The sequence below is a fragment of the Aethalodelphis obliquidens genome, unplaced genomic scaffold, assembly GCF_003676395.1.
Source record: "Aethalodelphis obliquidens isolate GAN/ISIS:26980383/991018 unplaced genomic scaffold, ASM367639v1 scaffold70, whole genome shotgun sequence".
In the NCBI taxonomy this organism is placed as follows: domain Eukaryota; kingdom Metazoa; phylum Chordata; class Mammalia; order Artiodactyla; family Delphinidae; genus Aethalodelphis; species Aethalodelphis obliquidens.
The window spans coordinates 1,359,874-1,379,858 of record NW_020838014.1 but is presented as its reverse complement, the minus strand read 5'-3'; the positions used below and the strand labels follow the sequence as shown (position 1 = coordinate 1,379,858).

The window sequence follows — 19,985 nt, the reverse complement described above, 5'->3', positions numbered from 1 at the left end:
CGTGATACACCATATTAACAAATTGAAGGAGAAAAACCATATGATCATCTCAATAGATGCAGAGAAAGCTTTTGACAAAATTCAACACCCATTTATGATAAAAACCCTGCAGAAAGTAGGCATAGAGGGAACTTCCCTCAACATAATAAAGGCCATATATGACAAGCCCACAGCAAACATCATCCTCAATGGTGAAAAACTGAAAGCATTTCCACTAAGATCAGGAACAAGACAAGGTTGCCCACTCTCACCACTATTATTCAACATTGTTTTGGAAGTTTTAGCCACAGCAATCAGAGAAGAAAAGGAAATAAAAGGAATCCAAATTGGAAAAGAAGAAGTAAAGCTGTCACTGTTTGCAGATGACATGATCCTATACATAGAGAACCCTAAAGATGCTACCAGAAAACTACTAGAGCTAATCAATGAATTTGGTAAAGTAGCAGGATACAAAATTAATGCACAGAAATCTCTGGCATTCCTATATACTAATGATGAAAAATCTGAAAGTGAAATCAAGAAAACACTCCCATTTACCATTGCAACAAAAAGAATAAAATATCTAGGAATAAACCTACCTAAGGAGACAAAAGACCTGTATGCAGAAAATTATAAGACACTGATGAAAGAAATTAAAGATGATATAAATAGATGGAGAGATATACCATGTTCTTGGATTGGAAGAATCAACATTGTGAAAATGACTCTACTACCCAAAGCAATCTATAGATTCAATGCAATCCCTATCAAACTACCACTGGCATTTTTCACAGAACTAGAACAAAAAATTTCACAATTTGTATGGAAACACAAAAGACCCCGAATAGCCAAAGCAATCTTGAGAACGAAAGAAGGAACTGGAGGAATCAGGCTCCCTGACTTCAGACTATACTACAAAGCTACAGTCATCAAGACGGTATGGTACTGGCACAAAAACAGAAAGATAGATCAATGGAACAGGATAGAAAGCCCAGAGATAAACCCATGCACATATGGACACCTTATCTTTGATAAAGGTGGCAGTAATGTACAATGGAGAAAGGACAGCCTCTTCAATAAGTGGTGCTGGGAAAACTGGACAGGTACATGTAAAAGTATGAGATTAGATCACTCCCTAACACCATACACAAAAATAAGCTCAAAATGGATTAAAGACCTAAATGTAAGGCCAGAAACTATCAAACTCTTAGAGGAAAACATAGGCAGAACACTCTATGACATAAATCAAAGCAAGATCCTTTCTGACCCACCTCCTAGAGTAATGGAAATAAAAACAAAAATAAACAAATGGGACCTAATGAAACTTCAAAGCTTTTGCACAGCAAAGGAAACCATAAACAAGACCAAAAGACAACCCTCAGAATGGGAGAAAATATTTGCAAATGAAGCAACCGACAAAGGATTAATCTCCAAAATTTACAAGCAGCTCATGCAGCTCAATAACAAGAAAACAAACAACCCAATCCAAAAATGGGCAGAAGACCTAAATAGACATTTCTCCAAAGAAGATATACAGACTGCCAACAAACACATGAAAGAATGCTCAACATCATTAATCATTAGAGAAATGCAAATCAAAACTACAATGAGATATCATCTCACACCAGTCAGAATGGCCATCATCAAAAAATCTAGAAACAATAAATGCTGGAGAGGGTGTGGAGAAAAGGGAACACTCTTGCACTGCTGGTGGGAATGTGAATTGGTTCAGCCACTATGGAGAACAGTATGGAGGTTCCTTAAAAAACTACAAATAGAACTACCATATGACCCAGCAATCCCACTACTGGGCATATACCCTGAGGAAACCAAAATTCAAAAAGAGTCATGTACCAAAATGTTCATTGCAGCTCTATTTACAATAGCCCGGAGATGGAAACAACCTAAGTGCCCGTCATCGGATGAATGGATAAAGAAGATGTGGCACATATATACAATGGAATATTACTCAGCCATAAAAAGAAACGAAATTGAGCTATTTGTAATGAGGTGGATAGACCTAGAGTCTGTCATACAGAGTGAAGTAAGTCAGAAAGAAAAAGACATACCGTATGCTAACACATATATATGGAATTTAAGAAAAAAATGTCATGAAGAACCTAGGGGTAAAGCAGGAATAAAGACGCAGACCTCTTAGAGAACGGACTTGAGGTTATGGGGAGGGGGAAGGGTGAGCTGTGACAGGGCGAGAGAGAGTCATGGGCATATACACACTAACAAACGCAGTAAGGTAGATAGCTAGTGGGAAGTAGCCGCATGGCACAGGGATATTGGCTCGGTGCTTTGTGACAGCCTGGAGGGGTGGGATGGGGAGGGTGGGAGGGAGGGAGACGCAACAGGGAAGACATATGGGAACATATGTTTATGTATGACTGATTCACTTTGTTATAAAGCAGAAACTAACACACCATTGTAAAGCAATTATACCCCAATAAAGATGTTAAAAAAAAAAAAAAAAAAACCTCCTATAATAATAAAATATGTAGTTGCTTAGTTAGCAGAGATTCGAAAGTTAAGTGTATTTATCGTTTGGGATTGACAGGGTTTCATGTTGCTTATTTAGCTAAGCTTTCACTTTTTTAATCATAATTTAGTGCCTCAGATTATTTTCACATGAGCTCTTTAAAAGCCCAGTATAAAGATTCTGCAATTCAACTGTAAAACCTTAGTTTAGGCTTCTAATCTGGTGGCAGATTCAACCAATATTTATTAAGCCGGATGCACAGAGTCCTCACTAGGCTAGGTGTGAGTGATAGAGAACACTGATCTTGATCCCTGCCCTTAGGAAGCTTGTAATCCTTTTGAGACAATAATGTAATCTCATGAAACAGGAATAAGTATTTGAAGTCTGTGCTTAATCTCATTGCACAGAAAAATGGGTAAGTTTTTTGTGCCTTTAAAATTTTGAACGTATGCCTGTTTTGTCTATTGTAAAATTAAGTGCTTTTTAAAAGAATGTAAGTGCTAAATTATAGTACTTACTTTTTTTTCCTGAGCCCAGAGAAATCAAAAGGGATTTTGGACATTTTCTAGCTTCTGAGAACCAATAATTTTGGAGGCTCTGAACTTGATCTGCCAGGATTTCTAATCAGGTTTTGACTGATGGCTTGAAGAAATTGGCGTAAATATTATCCAGAGGTACTCCAGGTGCTCAGTGTACCTTTAAGCTGATTACAAACAAGAGGTTCACATGCTGCAATTCTAAGAGCAAGAGCTTGAGAGCCGCTGGCATTTTGCATCAGAAGTAAGTGATGTCAGTTGTGCTAATTGCACATGACACTTTCTTTTGGGAAAACAGTTCCTTCTTTGTCCTCACCCAGAGATAACTAGCACATTTCTCTGAATTTGTGTTATAATAGGCCTACAAACTGTACCCCTCTCTATTTTTAATGATAGCTAATTGGGGCCATTCTTCCTGAAATAACTCTGAAAGATAAATTGCATATCAAGAGCCTTGTGGCATAATTTTTACTAAATGGGTTATTTTGTTTTGTTTGGCTCTTAGGTGGTATGACCCCATAAGAATTATATTTAAAACTGCCTTAATTCTTTAACTTGTACATTTCGGCCACACCCTCAACAATAATATGTTTTGAGTTGTGAGTGGTTTAGGGTTAAGTTTTCCTTCCTCCCTGCCTCCCTCCCTCCCTCCATGTGCTTTGGTTCACAGATATATACTGATACTTGTTAAAGTATATTTTTAAAGGAGAAGATCTTAGTTACTTACTCTTGGTTTTTGTTTGAGGTTTTCCTTTTTTTTTTTTTTTTTTTTTTTTTTTTTTGCGGTACGCGGGCCTCTCACTGTTGTGGCCTCTCCCGTTGCGGAGCACAGTCTCCAGACGTGCAGGCTCGGCGGCCATGGCTCACGGACCTTAACTGCTCCGTGGCATGTGGGATCTTCCCGGACTGAACCCTTGTCCCCTGCATCGGCAGGTGGACTCTCAACCAAAGAAAAGTAGGAGGGGGGCGGAGGAATTGGGAGATTGGGATTGACATATATACACTATTGAAACTATGTATAAAATAGATAACTAATGAGAACCTACTGTATGGCATAGGGAACTCACTCTACTCGGTGCTCTGTGATGACCTAAATGGGAAGGAAATCCAAAAAAGAGGGGATATATGTATACGTAGAGCTGATTCATTTTGCTGTACAGTACTGTAAAGCAACTATACTCCAATAAAAATTAATTTTAAAAAATGAAAGTATAAATTCACATATTTTCAGTTCCACAGTAATGTCATCGTAACATTCCTAGTTTAGAACTTAAAATACTGTAGACTTTACAGCATTAACTTCTACTTCACAGAGTCAACAGTGTGGCAGTATTTTTTTATCTTTGTAATTCTGACTATACAAAAATCTGTTTAATGCCTAATTTATATGGACATATTTCATGAATATTCTTTCAGTATTTAATTCTTTCATCACACACAAGCTGTAAATTCAAATTATTTCTAAAGCAGCTGTGGCCTAATATTTTCATGAAGTGACTTAGAAGTTCAATGAGAACTTGTTTATACACATCCTTGGTTGAGCCTGAAGTCTCTCCCACAGTCATTTCTTGACCAGCCCCTTAGAGAGAATTGGTCCTCAAATACTAGGATATCAAAAGCTTTCATTCCTTCTTGCATGTTTATTATATGTATGTATACATATATACATACCACAGTTTGAATATACATACCATAATTTGAAATTGGGTTCCTTGGGGCCAGAGCCTGTCCTTTTAATCATAGTGTACCATACTGCAACTCTGAATATAGTAGCACTAGAATATGAGTAATGCAGAATTTTTCATAGTGTTTATAGAAATAAAATATGTCAACATATGATCAGTAGTATATTCTGAATATGTGCATTCTGTGTCTGTTTTTAAAAATAGACTTACTACAGAATAAAGTCAGAATTTACTGTGCTAATAGAAGAGAAACTTGATTTGTATGTCTTCTGCTTTATAACTTTGGAACTGTAGTTCCAAAAATACATATGTAATGGGGAGAAAATGGGCTGGATTCAAAACTTGGTTCTCACTAGCTGCAAGTTCAAATATTAGTTCTTCTTGTGTCCCCTTCCCTACTGATGCATTGCAGTGACCCTTTCTTATTTGCAGTCATCTGCCTTAACAAGGCAGACATGTTATGGTGTCATGTAAACAAAGTTGTCATCTCCAAAGTCCAGAGCCATGAAGTAGGGACATAAGTATTATAAATAAATGAAATTCAGAGAATGTCAAATGTCATTTGTTTGTAATCAGCAAATATTGTTAGTCTAAGAGTTGTGTTACAGCTCTTAAAACATTGTTTGCTTTAGATAAGACTCATAATTATTTTGGAAAAGGGGAATTACAGTTTATACCTATTTGTAGCAACTAAGGAGAGGCCATTTGATTTTTTTGTATTTGAAAACGCATAAAATCTTTTTATTTGTGATCCTTTTAACACTACACTTTTGTTTGGTTTCTTCTCTCATGTTAAAGAAAAACTGATTTTTTGGTATGCATCTCTTTAGCTGAGGAGATTTAATCTGGTTTATGTTGTTAAACCTGAGAATGTTTTGACCATTATCTGACAATCTTCTACAAACATTTTTTCATAGTTTTGCTGTCACAAAACAGCAGTATAGGCACAGAACCCGGTTAACCCTAGAAGACATTCCATTCAATTCAATACCTGAGATATCTAGGTGTAAATGGGAACAGTTTTGTTTTGTTTTGTTTTAAATTTAGATGTCCTAATTGCAAAACTACTGAACTTGCAGAAAAAATTGTGTATTTTGCCTTTGTTTTTTCTTCTTTTTAAAAAATATGACACAAACTACACTTATGATGATGTGTAAAGAACACTCTTAAAATCTCTCATCAGTCTGCCTATCCCAAAAATTAACATAGAGCAAACTTACTAAATATGTGTTGATCATATCCTAGATAAATCAAGAAGCCGATGAACGTCTGTTACCAAGGCTTTCAGCCTATTATGCCTTATAAGAGAAAGATTAAGGAAAGACTAGAGTCTTTTATATTTTAGTAAAATTCCATCCAAGATTTCAAGATAGAGAAGATACACAATTAATGATTCTTCTAGCATCTTTATTTTCCAGCACACATACCTATGATTATGAAATAATTATAGATAACAATATTCTTACCATTGCCTTTTGTTGTATCTGCTTATTTGGAAGGACTTGTCGTTTAGTGCCATCAATGCCTTGTGTACCACTAAATTTTTGATTATCTCTTAGGTCCTATCAGCAGTATCCTGGTGAATAAATATGGCAGTCGTCCAATCATGATTGCTGGCGGCTGCTTGTCAGGCTGTGGCTTGATCGCAGCTTCCTTCTGTAACACTGTGCAGGAACTTTACTTGTGTGTCGGAGTCATTGGAGGTGAGTTGATTCATTTTCAAGCATTAATATATTGCTGGCTATTTGGTATTCACCTGCATTGGTCTTTCAGATCTTGAGTGAAAGTCCCTCCTTATAGAAATTATCATTTTGACAACCTGTTAATTTAAGAGCAATAGAAAATCAAGTTTTGAAAAGAAATTGCTGTCATACAGTAGGTGTACATTGTTGAATAAATGAATTGAAAGAAATGATTGTATCCCTTGTCCTAAGAATAGTCAGTAATTTGTAGATAAAATGTGTCCAGCAGTCGTTGCAAGGGCGGTCATTGGTTACTATCTCTGTCTCGCTCTCTTTTAAAAAAAAAAAAATTTATTTATTTGTTTGTTTGTTTGTTTATGGCTGTGTTAGGTCTTTATTGCTGCTGTAGCCTTTCTGTAGTTGTGGCGAGCGGCGGCTAGTCTTTGTTGCAGTGCGCGGGCTTCTCATTGTGGTGGCTTCTCTTGTTGCAGAGCGCGGGCTACTCTTCATTGCGGAGCACGGGTTTCTCATTGCGGTGGCTTCTCTTGTTGCAGAGCACGGGCTCTAGGTGCATGGGCTTCAGTAGTTGTGGCTCGCGGGCTCTAGAGCACAGGCTCAGTAGTTGTGGCGCATGGGCTTAGTTGCTCTGTGGCATGTGGGATCTTCCCAGACCAGGAAGGGCTCGAACCCACGTTCCCTCTGTTGGCAGGTGGATTCTTAACCCCTGTGCCACCAGGGAAGTCCTTTCCCCCTTATTTTAATAGCCAAATTAAGATAATGAACTGCTGATGAGTATGATAAAGATTATGTATAACTTCACAGTCCAGAGACTTTGACTACTAACATTTTTATGTATATATATCCTTCCCAACTTTTTTCTATACACAAACATAACTTTTTTCAGAACAAAAAGGGATACGGTTACATAAAGTATTTTGTAACCAGTTTTTGTCATTTAAGAGCATATCATGAACAACAACCATATGTATGTTGGGCACTGTCTACATGCTGTGGGCATAGGGCAACAAGTCCAGCAAAGTCATGCTGTTTCATGGGAAGAGGCAGACACTGCTACTCAGAAATAAATAAGAAAAATCAGGGAGTGATAAATTCTATACAAAGACCTTGCTGAAGAGATGACCTTAATAGAGTAACAGCAGGGAACTAGCATTGTGAAAATCTAGGGGAACATAGACCCTAAATCAGCAGCGTGCTTGTTAGCACAGGTGAGAATGGTCTGGTATGAGATCTGGGAGGTAAGGTCAGGGTAAAGGTTATGGACAGAAAGCCAATAGCAGGTTTGCAATAGGGGAGTGACCTAGTCTGGTTTACTGGTTTAAGTCTCTGAATAGCTTAGACATAAATGGTAAGTAGGGAGCAAGCAGGGGCCAGGGAAGAGCATCTCCAAGTTATTTGAATATTTACTTATACTAGCAACATTTATTGAGTAATTCTTGTTGCAGTAATTTAAAATATTACTTTTATCGTACATTAAATGTTTATATATATTTTAGGTATATTCCTGGACTTTCTGTCCACTTTCTTCAGTGTTTACCTATTCCTGAGTCAGAGTCACACTATTCTATTGATTGTAGCTCCCCCCCCCCCCGGTACGCGGGCCTCTCATTGTTGTGGCCTCTCCCGTTGCGGAGCACAGGCTCCGGACGCGCAGGCTCAGTGGCCATGGCTCACGGGCCCAGACGCTCCGCGGCATGTGGGATCTTCCCGGACCGGGGCACGAACCCGTGTCCCCTGCATCGGCAGGCGGACTCGCAACCACTGCGCCACCAGGGAAGCCCGATTGTAGCTTTTTAAAGTCCATTTTAAATATCAGTTCTGTTTAGTCCCATCCTGCATCACCCAAAATTTTCTGGTTGACTCCCATGTGTTCTCTAGTATGTTTTAGAATCATTTAACCTCATCTCCAAAATGAAATGCACTGATATTGTCATTGGAATCACGTCAAGTTAGCACTTACATTTGGGGAGTATTGACATCTTGGCAATGTTGTGTTTAATTATACAAAAACTTTGTATGTTGGTTTTAATTCTCGGGCCCTTCAGGAAAGTTATACAATTTAGCCATTATAAATTGCACACTAAAGTTTTTGGTGCTGTTGTAAAAGGAATAATTTTGTATTGCATAGTCTATTTTAAAAACTGTTTTTAAAACTCTATTTGATAACAGTCTCCTTAATTACATTCTTTTCTTATAATGATCCTTCACGTGACTTGCCAGATTTGACAGTTAATCACCTTCAAATAATATAAATAACAATTATAAAAATAACAACTAATATTTATTGAGTGCTTACTACATGCCAGGCAGTAAGTTCTTTAGTCACAGCAGTGCTGTGCGCCTGTTTTACATACCATGAAACAGTCACAGGAGGGCAACGTGTCTGACATTACACAGCCAATAAGTGATGATGATGAGATTTGAACCTACATAGTCTGGTTTTATTTATTTATTTATTTTTTCACCACACAGTTGATCCCCTTACTCATTTTGCCCTCTGCCCCTTTTCCTCTGGTGACCACTACTCTGTTCTCTATATCTACGTAATTGTTTGGTTTGGTTTGTTAATTTATTTTGTTTTTGTTTGTTGGTTTTGTATTCCACATATGAATGAAATCATTGTGGTATTTGTCTTTCTTCATCTGACTTATTTTACTTGGCATAATGCCCTCAAGTTCCATCCACGTTGTCAGAAATAGCAACATTTCATCTTTTATGGCTGAGTAGTATTTCATTATGTGTGTGTGTGTGAGGGGGTTATGTGTGTGTGTGTGTATATATATATGTATATATATGTGTGTATATATATATATATATATATACACACACACATACATCAACGATCTTTATCCATTCGATCGTTGATGGGCACTTACGTTGTTTCCATATCTTGGCTATTGTAAATAATGCTGTGATGAACATGGGTGGGTGCCGTTATCTTTTCAATTTAAGTGTTCTTTTGTATTCTTTGGGTAAATACACAGAAGCGGGATACCTGGATCATATGGTTGTTCAAGTCTTAATTTTTTTAGGAATCTCCATACTGTGTTCCACAGTGGCTGTACCAGTTTATTCCCACCAACAGTGTATGAGTGTTCCCTTTTCTCCACATCCTCGCCAACAGTTGTCATTTCTTCTTTTTGGTAATAGCCATTCTGACAGGTATGAGGTGATCTCATTGTGGTTTTGATTTGCATTTCCCTAATAATTAGTGATATTGAATATCTTTTCATGTGCCTGTTGGCCATCTGTGTGTCTTCTTTGGAAAAATGTCTGTTCAACTGCTCTGCCTTTTTTTTTTTTGTTTTGGCTACTCCTCACAGCATGCGGCATCTTAGATCCCTAACCAGGGATCGAACCCATGCCTCCTGCAGTGGAAGCTTTGAGTCTTAACCACTGGACTGACAGGGAAGTCCCAACTCTGCCCATTTTATAATTGGGTTTTGTTGTTGTTGAATTGTATGAGTTCTTTATATATTTTGGACATTACCCCTTATCAGATACAGCATTTGCAAATGACTTCTCCCATTCAGTAGGTTCTCTTTTCATTTTATTGATCCACTTCCTTTGCTATGCAGAAGCAATTTGATGTAATCCCATTTGTTTATTTTTGCTTTGGTTTTCTTTGCCTGAGGAGGAGACATATCTAGAAATATATTGCTAAGACCATACTGCCTGCATTTTCTTCTAGGAATTTTATGGTTTCAGATCTTATATTCAAGTCTTTAATCCATTTTGAATAAATTTTTGTGTTTGGTGTGAGATAGTGGTCTAGGTTTTTTGTTTTTTGTTTTTTTTTTTGGCATTGGCTGTCTGGTTTTCCCAACACCATTTACTGAGGAGACTATCCTTTCTTACTATATGTTCTTTGTTCCTCTGCTGTAAATTAATTGTGCATGTATGCATGGGTTTATTTCTGGGCTCTCAATTCTGTTCCATAGATCTATGTATCTATTTCTCTGCCATTACAATGCTGTTTTGATTATTATGGCTTTGTAGTATAGTTTGGAAGCAGGGTGTGTGCTACCTCCAGCTTTGTTCGTTTTTCTCAGGATTGCTTTGGCTATTCGGGGTCTTTTGTGGTTCCATATAAATTTTAGAAATTTTTGTTCTATTTCTGTGAATAATGTCCTTGGGATTTTGATAGGGATTACGTTGAATTTGTAGATTGCTTTAGGTAATAAGGACATTTTGACAATGTTGATCCTTCCAATCCATGAGCACGAGATATCTTTCCATTGATTTGTGTCTTCAATTTCTTTGAACAGTGTTTTATAGTTTTCAGGGTGCAAGTCTTTAACCTCCTTGGTTAAATTTATTCCTAGATACTTTATTCTTTTTCTTAGGATTATAAATGGGGTTGCTAATTTCTGATAGCTCATTGTTAGCATATAGAAATGCAACAGATTTTGACTTATACTGCTTTTGTATGCTGCAATTTTATTGTATTTGTTTATTATTTCTAATAATTTCTTGGTGGAGTCTTCAGGGTTTTCTATACATAAAATCATGACAGTCTACAAACAGTGACAGTTTTACTTCCTTTCCAATTTGGATGCCTTTTCTTTCTTTTTCTTGCCGATTACTCTGGCTGGTCCACATAGCCTGGCTCTAGAGCTCACACTTTAAACCGCTATACAATATTGTGTTGTACTTTCCATTACTTATATCTTTTTTTTTAAGTTTATTTTTCATTTTATTGTTTATTGAGGTATAGTTGGTTTACAGTATTAAGTTTCAGGTGTATAGCACAGTGATTCACAATTTTTAAAGGTTATATTCCATTTATAGTTATTATAAAATATTGGCTATATTCTCCGTGTGGTACAGTAGATCCTTGTAGCTTATTTTATATATAATACTTTGTACCTCCTAATTCCCTACCACAATCTTACCCCTCACCCCCTTCCCTCTCTCCACTGTTAACCACCAATTTGTTCTCTATGAGTCTGTTTCTTTTCTATTATATTTGCTAGTTTGTTTTATTTTTTAGATTCCACATATAATTGGTAACATACAGTATTTGCATTACTCTCTCTCTAACTTATCTTATTTCACTTAGCATAATACCCTCCAAGTCCATCCATGTTGTTCCAAATGGCAAGTTTTTATTCCTTTTTTATGGCTGAGTAGTATTCCATTGGGGGAATTTTATATATATATATATATATATATAATCTCCCCACATCTTCTTTATTCATTCTTCTGTTGGTAGACACTTAGGTTGCTTCCATATCTTGGCAACTGTAAATAATGCTGTCATGAACATTGGGTCTTTTGTAGTTCCATGTAAATTTTAGAATTTTTGGTTCTATTTCTGTGAAAAATGTCCTTGGGATTTTGATAGGGATTGCACTGAACATGTAGGTTGCTTTAGGTAATAAGGACATTTTGACAATGTTAATTCTTCTAATCCATGAGCACAGAATATCTTTCCATTTATTTATATCTTTTTGAATTATATACCTCTTAATTTCTTTGTCTGGTTAAGTAATGCCAAATATGTTTCTGACATTTATTGGAGTATGTAATTCTTTTTTCACCCCCTCTCCCCAGGTCTTGGGCTTGCCTTCAACTTGAATCCAGCTTTAACCATGATTGGCAAGTATTTCTACAAGAGGCGACCGTTGGCAAATGGACTGGCCATGGCAGGCAGCCCTGTGTTCCTTTCTACCCTGGCCCCCCTTAATCAGGCTTTCTTTGGTATCTATGGCTGGAGAGGAAGCTTCCTAATTCTTGGGGGCTTATTATTAAACTGCTGTGTGGCTGGAGCTCTGATGAGACCAATAGGGCCCAAGCCAACCACTGTAGAGAGATATATGTCTAAAGAATCTCTTCCGGAAACTGGAAAATCTGACGCAAAAAAGGGGGCAAGTGATGCAAATACAGATCTCATTGGAGGAAATCCGAAAGAAGAGAAAAGATCAGTCTTCCAAACACTTAATAAATTCCTGGACTTATCCCTGTTCAAGCACAGAGGCTTTTTGCTCTACCTGTCTGGAAATGTGCTCATGTTTTTTGGACTGTTTACACCTTTGGTCTTTCTTAGTAATTATGGCAAGAGTCAGCATTACTCTAGTGAGAAGTCTGCCTTCCTTCTTTCCATTCTGGCTTTTGTTGACATGGTAGCCAGACCTTCTATGGGACTTGTAGCCAACACAAAGTGGATAAGACCTCGAGTTCAGTATTTTTTTGCTGCTTCTATTATTGCAAATGGAGTTTGTCATCTGGCAGCACCTTTGTCCTCTAGCTACGTAGGATTCTGTGTCTATGCGGGATTCTTCGGATTCGCATTTGGGTGGCTCAGCTCAGTATTGTTTGAAACGCTGATGGACCTGGTTGGACCCCAGAGGTTCTCCAGTGCTGTGGGATTGGTGACCATTGTGGAATGCTGTCCTGTCCTGCTGGGGCCACCACTTTTAGGTATAGTATGTCTCCCTATTTGTATGGTTCTAATAACATAAAACAGAAGATTAGGAAGGTGATAGAAAGCAGAAATCAGTGAGCTGCTTGACAGTCTTTCTTCGCTTCTGTACCCTCAGTGCTGGCACAATGCTTGGTACAGCGTAATTGCTCAAATAATAGAACTGAATTAAAGTGAATCATCAAGCTGAAAGAGGAATAAAAAACTATTACACACTTAAGTATGTATAATAATTTTTCCTGATAAAAAAACTAACCTGTTTATTGTAGAAAAATGTATGTATAACCACCTTTAAAATACTGTTGGTGATTTCTTTTTAATTGTGGAATTTATTCAGCAGTAATATTTAAAATAATAACAGTAGGTACCAGGTGAGGGCTCACAGTATACCAGGGACTGTCCTAATCTTTTTCTGTATTTTGTCATATATTACAAGTGTGTGGTGTCAGACTATTATTGTTCCTGCTTTATAAATAAAGAAATAGAGGCTTCTAAAAGTGAAATAACTTGTCCAAGATCACACAGCTAGTAAGTGACAATAAAATCCGGTGTATTATTCTCTTAAGAATGCTAAATGGTTTACATTTTAAAATTATTATTGCTACAGAATGCAACTATAATTTGGACTTCTGGATGTGAGTCATGCTTTTGAGATTATGCACCATAAAGTAAGGAAGGATACATAACAGAAGATCCACTACTGACCTGTCCACCCTCTCTCTTCCCTATATATACCCAAGGAGATTCCAAATCCTGTCTGTTTTTGCTTCCTAAATCTCTTTCTAATCTGCCCGTTTTCTCTCCATCACAACTACCACTCTTATCCAAATCTCCTATCTTCTGTCAGTAGGCTTCTAACTTTACCCATATCCAGTCTAGCTGTTCTTCGTCTCTTAGAACACTCCAGTTGCTTCCCACGTTCTTAGGGTGAAGATCAGATTCCCTGCTGTGGCCTACTAGGTCCTGCGTGGCCTGGCCCACCTGTGTCTCCAGCCTCATTTCCCACCACTCAGTTTGCTCTCTGCTTCTCCTCTCACACCCTGTGCTTCCTCCTGTCACCTGCCTTTGCACTCGCTGTTCTCTGCCCTGAGCCTTTTCCCATCTCCCTTCTCCTTGATAACTCCTATCCTATAGGTCTTGGCTAAGGTTACACTTTAAGAAGAGGCTTCCTGACCCTAATTGCTGGTCTAAAACCCCTATTTTCTGCCTTCAGACGCTCCTTGTAGCACTTGTCACAGTCTGTGTAGTTATTGGATTAACACTTCTCTTCTCCACTGAGCTGTGGATGTTACCTCCTTTGCTCACCCTTAACTCAGGGCCTAGCAGACCCAGGGCCGTGTGTATATTTAGAGAATCAATAAGTATTGCTGAGTGCATGATGCCCTATGTTGGAAAACCGTATGGAATTATATTTGAATTGGTTATTATGTCCTTTATATGTGTAGGGTTTTCCATAGTTTAATAAATACTATTTTGAGATGCTAATAAATTTTACTGTAACAAGGAATTCATGGCCGAGAAAAGTTTGGAAACGCCAAAGTAAATAAGTTTCTTTACTATCAGGTCTAATAAAGCCTTTAATAGAAAAGACTATGTGTCATTTCCAAATTTACTTGACTTTGCAAACACTAGGGAGTAACCCTGTAGCACAGAAGTTATGGTGCAGGCCTCAGAGTCAGACTTGCTGGGTTGAAAGCCAACCTGTTTCATTTACAAGCTTTGTGACCTTGGACGAGTTACTTAAGTTTTCTGTACTTCAGTTTTTCTGTTATACAGTGGGGATGATGGTAGAACCTTCCTGTTGTGAGGATTAAGCACTTAGAATGGTGGAAAGGTGTTGCTGTTAGTTAATGTTTTAGCAGAGGATGAGTGTTCATAGGAATGCCCTTTGGGAAATGCTGATGTCAGAGAAAGTACATTGGCCTGGGAGACTAGAATTAGCTCTATGGCCTTGGGCAAGACTACTAAACCTCTTTTGAGCAACAAATTTTTCCATTGAATATTGAGAGGATTGACTCTAGGTGGTCTCTAGGATTTCCCCAATTCAAATTTGCCAAGATTTAATTATTTTCAAGTTCCTAAAGTTAACAGACTGCGCAGGGCCATCCAAAATCAGTGTGACATTATAAGTAAAAGATCAGATAATTATGAGCAGTTTCTTTTTAGATAATTAGTCATTTATGGGCTCTTTGAATGGATTCTTAAGCTTTATTTGGGAAAGGGCGTAACTGTCTACCCACATAATTTTTTTTTTTTTTTCTTTTTGACATCTTTAGGTCGTCTCAATGACATATATGGAGACTACAAATACACATACTGGGCATGTGGTATAATCCTTATTGTCGCAGGCATCTATCTTTTCATCGGCATGGGCATCAATTACCGACTTCTTGCAAAAGAACAGAAAGCTGAGCAGCAGCAGAAAAAGGAAAGTAAAGAGGAGGAGACCAGTATAGATGTTGCTGAGAAGCCAAAAGAAGTTACCGATGCAGCAGAATCTCTGGATCCTAAAGGCATAGAAGGAGGCCCCAAGGAGGAGGAGAGTCCAGTTTGAACCTGTGGGGCTGATGGGTAAATGGAGCAGCTCATGACCCCAAATGTTCTATTGGCCTGTGATCTACCAGTGGTGCTCAATGCAAATACTGGACATTTCTGTGGGAATCATACCAGGGGTTCATTGATGGAATTTTTGTTTCACTCCTTACCAGTAGCCTGGGCTAAAAATGTCATAGCCTTTGGGAAGGAAGTGGTTGAAAAAGAATGAGAGAAGGAAGTTGGTTTGTGTTTTTGTTTGTTTAAATCTTTGCTTTTAACAGTGTCATGATAATGTGCTGTGATAGTGTGATAATAATATGTGCCTTAAGTTTTAGTCTTTAGGGAGCCTTAACTTTTAAAACCATTCTGCTTAATTCATCCATTTTAAGTGTTCTGTTACAAGGAAAAATAACTAGTTTGAGGCAAATCTAAAATTTAATCTTGCTTCATTGTTATTTGTAATAATAGTGTCAGACATTGTCACTAGAAGATTTGAAAGTTGGGGTTTTTATAAAATCCTGACTAAAATATTTTCCTAGCATCAATAGTTGCTTGGCATATGTGCCTGCTAGATATATATTTAGGAAATTTAAGGCATAAAACTTTGCAAACATCTTGGCTGTTCTAGATGCACTGTACTCATCAGTACACCTCCTCCAGTTATCTTTTCTTGGTTTGCTTATTAGAAGCCAAGTGCTTGAGAGTTGACTTCATTAAATTACTATTTTTGCTCCCCTTTCCAAAGATAAATTTTGAGTGGTCATAGATCACCGCCCCTTTTGAGATCACATAGTATTTCCCCACACACACTGGAAAAATTAGTATTAAAATACACAAAACTGTGTATTTGTGCCTCCTCAGTAAATTAAACATAGACAGGCATTTCAAACAGCAGCTGAATTCAGCTTAGGTTTTTCCAAAACTTCAGTTAAACTGTGAGACTTGGAATCTTTTGTTGTTGTTTTTCCTGGAATTTTCCCCCTTTGATTCATAGTGGTTCCATTTATAGCCACATCTAGCTTAGCACTGTGTGTGAGATAGTCTTTGTGTGTTCAGTTTTTTGGGTTTTTTAAAAAATATTTGCTAATTAAAGAGACCCATAGAGATTTGGCCCACACAAACCAATAAGGATAAGATTGGGAGAGAAGTTGCTATGTTTGCTTTAATAAGTAACTCCTTTTCTTTTTCTTATACGGCCTTAAAGAAAATTAATGTTTTGCTTAGAATTATTAGACACATTCTTACTCTTTACATAGACCTAAAGATTTTGTGACCCTTTTCACTTATCTGAAAAGTAGAGAAATGGGTTTAGTATAAGGATAGGAAGGAGGATGGACCAGAATGAAAACTGTAAATATTTTTTCACCTAATATCTTTTAAATGGTGGCAGGATAATGATAGACAGTCAATAAATTATATTCAATGCATTTTTAAATGTCATTGTAATTGACAGTGTGAAAGTATAGGTATAAAACCTTAAGAGGCTGGCTTTTTAAAATAAACTTTTTTTTTTTAAGAAATGTTTCTTCTTCCATGTGCTTATTTTCTTGAGGAAAATATTTTGTGTCTTCATTTTTATTATCAAGATTCAATTTGGCCCTTCCTAATGTAAATTATTCAGCTTATGTGTGTTGGGATTTGTGTATATGGCTTATTTTGATTTTTCTCCTTACCTCTTCTTTAAGGCAACCAGGAGGGGAATTTTTTGAAACGACCTCTCTGAAAGCATTTTGAAACCAGAGCAGTTAATCTTAAGGATACAATGAAAGCTCCCCTTCTGTGCCCAAGTATCATGACAGATGGAGGAGGAATTTTAGTGGAGAAGCCTACTGTGATTGTTGGCAGGCTTGGCTCCAGTTTGGACTCTGCCATTTTGCATGGACTTAACCTCTGTGTACCTGTTTCCCCTTCTATAAAAATGAGGATCACCCTTGAGTAAAGTAATACAAGTAAAAAATGTGAGGTGGGGGGAGTAAACCTGGTGTATGAGATGATTTTTCCCCATCCCAGTTGTTAAGCTACATCCACACATAAGACCCTACTTAGTCTTTTTCCATTAGTTGAATCTTGTTAGTGAAGTGAGGGGGTTTTGGTGCAGACTGACCATTTATCAGAAGGAAGTGTTCTGAAGTTGCTGTATTCTGAAGCAAAGTTTAAAAACTGGCTCAAAGCTGGACTAAACAAACCTTTTACTACCCAGTCCAACTCTGACTTTTTCCCACTGAAGATACAAGCTTAAGGGATTTATTCAAGATCAAGTTTGGTAACAGAGCCAACACTAAAACCCGATATAGGCCTACTCTGCCATCTATTCCTTGTTAACAATCAACTAATCCTCTCTGTGTTGCAGTGTTGTGTTCAACACTGGATGTGTCTGGGCTCTCTGACTGGGCAGTCTGTTGTCCCTTGCTCCATAGGAGGATTGACTAGACTTCTTAATTTTATTTCAGTTGACACAGCTTCAGTGGCTGCTTTGGGAGAATAGAGTCCCTGCCTATCTTTGCGTGGTTCCACACTCTGTAAGTCACAGAGAACATACAGCTCTCTAAGTAGTTGTGCCCAAAGAGGCTTGGGACTGTTCAAGAGTATACTCTGAAATAGCCTCCCAATTCAAATCTGGAAAATCATTTAAGAAACTGATAGGTTGGACAGTTGTAGATGATCATGATAACAAGACTATATTATCACATTATAGTTCTCTGTTGAGAACTGAAATTATCTTAAACTATTCAAAAGAAATAATTTCTACAAAAAATATTCAGGAAAGGATGATGCTAAAACAAATTATGGAAAATTCAGGGAGGTATTTTTATCCCCGGTTTAATCACATTGATGAATAATCCTCTTATTCTTGGGTTGTGTGAATTTAGTAGTTTGTGCCATAGATTATATATGTCAATATTAATCCTGTATTTTAAAAAGGAAAAAAATTGTTAAAAGCCATTTAATATATGAGGCAATGTTTTATTATATTGAATTTCAGATTGATAAATTGGGTATTGGTTTATATGAAAAACCTCAGTGTCTGGGTTTTACACCTTCCCTAGCAAATGGTTCACAGTGTAATAAACTTAATTATCAGGCATGTGCCCCCTGCCCCCTCCTTATGGTTGGAAAGATGAGGAAAGGTTAACAGTAAATTTCCACCTTTGCAACAACATGGCTTGTTCTAATCAGCTCAGGCACTTGAAGAAAGAGGTTAGTGATAGACTTCTGTCACTGCAAAAACTTGGTAAGCAAGTGATGGCCTAAGCTTGCCTGGCTTGCCCAAATGTGAGAAGTTAAGCCAAACCTCCTTAGATGCTTCTAATCTGAAGCATCTAAGGAGGTTTCAAGTACATCGTTCCTGAAACGTGTTCTAGCTTTGTATCCTTTCCCCTATTTAGTCGGGGCCATAGTGACAATCATTCAATTGAGAGTGATTGGCAGAGTATCTTTCTCCTCAGCTGAACAGCACTGATTTACTTACTTTTTGCTGACTTTTACCTTGACTTGCTAGAGGAGACTGGAATAGCTAGCAAAGGAATCACAGCCTACCGGTTGCTTAACAATATAGACTGCTAGGGTTAAGCATCAGATGTTTTCTTTTGTAAGGTATTAATAATTAGTACCATCCCCCACTAGGGTTGTCATGAAGGTTAGTTGATATGTGACAGCTTGTGTTAAGTAAGGGCTTAATAAGGGTAGGCACCTGACTATTAAAAAAAAATCAAAGAAAAGTGGTACCTGGGAAAAAATTGAGCTCTTCTAATTTCCAAGGTGGGTGGAGCCTTACATGCAGAGGCTAGCGCTAAGGGAGTGACTCTTAAAAATAGGACTATTAGCTAAATGATCAAAAACTGTCCTGTTGGATCAGATCCTCCGTTTAGTCTTGCAAATGTAATGGTCTTTGTTTGGAAATGAATGGAAACTAACACCTCATGAGGTTGTTGCATATATGTCCCGGCTCTTTAAGTAAGGTGGATTTGAATCCCAAAGCCCTTGCTCTTTGTACACTGCCTCCACAAGGAAGACACCTGATTAGTAACTGATAATCTTTTCCCCTCAATATTTGTGATGATTCTTAAAGAGCAGAAATGTAACTAGTAACCAATCATGATTAAAGTCCTTTGTCCCTAGCAACGTTCTTAAAGGTAAACTGAAAGGTTGATGAGATTTTTATTTTTCTCTACTATATCAATAACATGACTTAAATTCTAAATTATCATCAGTTGGTGGCTCAATAAATTGGTACAACAATATTGGCAAAGCAATTTCATAATATGTGTCAAATACCATGAGTTCACATCTTTTCCCTAAGCATTCCAGACTTGGAATTTATATAAGAAAATTGTTCCTTTGAAATGACCAATTTCTTGTATCAATAACTATTTAAACAGATGGTTATGAAGTCCTTATGATATATTCGCAGCACAATGTTAAATGAAAAAAGCAGAACACAAACTACCATGGGGTGTGTGTGCGCATAATACATACACACATGTGCACAGGGGACAAAGGACATAAACAAACCTACTAATTTTGTGAGCCTGGTCAATTTAGAGGTAACTTTTTTCTATATTTTTTCCACATTCTAAAGTTTCTTGATGTCATGGTTACTTTTATACTAAAAGAAAATGTTTAATGGAGCACATAATACTG

General features: G+C 37.4%; 1 protein-coding gene across 2 annotated transcripts in view; it reads left to right on the top strand.

The window, feature by feature from the left end:
• Window positions 1-16,864, top strand: part of LOC113611799 (monocarboxylate transporter 1) — a 37,213-nt gene extending 20,349 nt beyond the window's left edge. For both annotated transcript variants that reach the window (XM_027091158.1, XM_027091159.1), the window contains 3 exons: window positions 6,245-6,388; window positions 11,942-12,808; window positions 15,086-16,864. In XM_027091158.1, coding sequence (XP_026946959.1) covers window positions 6,245-6,388; window positions 11,942-12,808; window positions 15,086-15,363 — 1,289 coding nt within the window. In that variant the 3' untranslated portion in view covers window positions 15,364-16,864. The remainder of the gene's footprint in view (window positions 1-6,244; window positions 6,389-11,941; window positions 12,809-15,085) is intronic.
• Window positions 16,865-19,985: the final 3,121 nt, after the last annotated feature.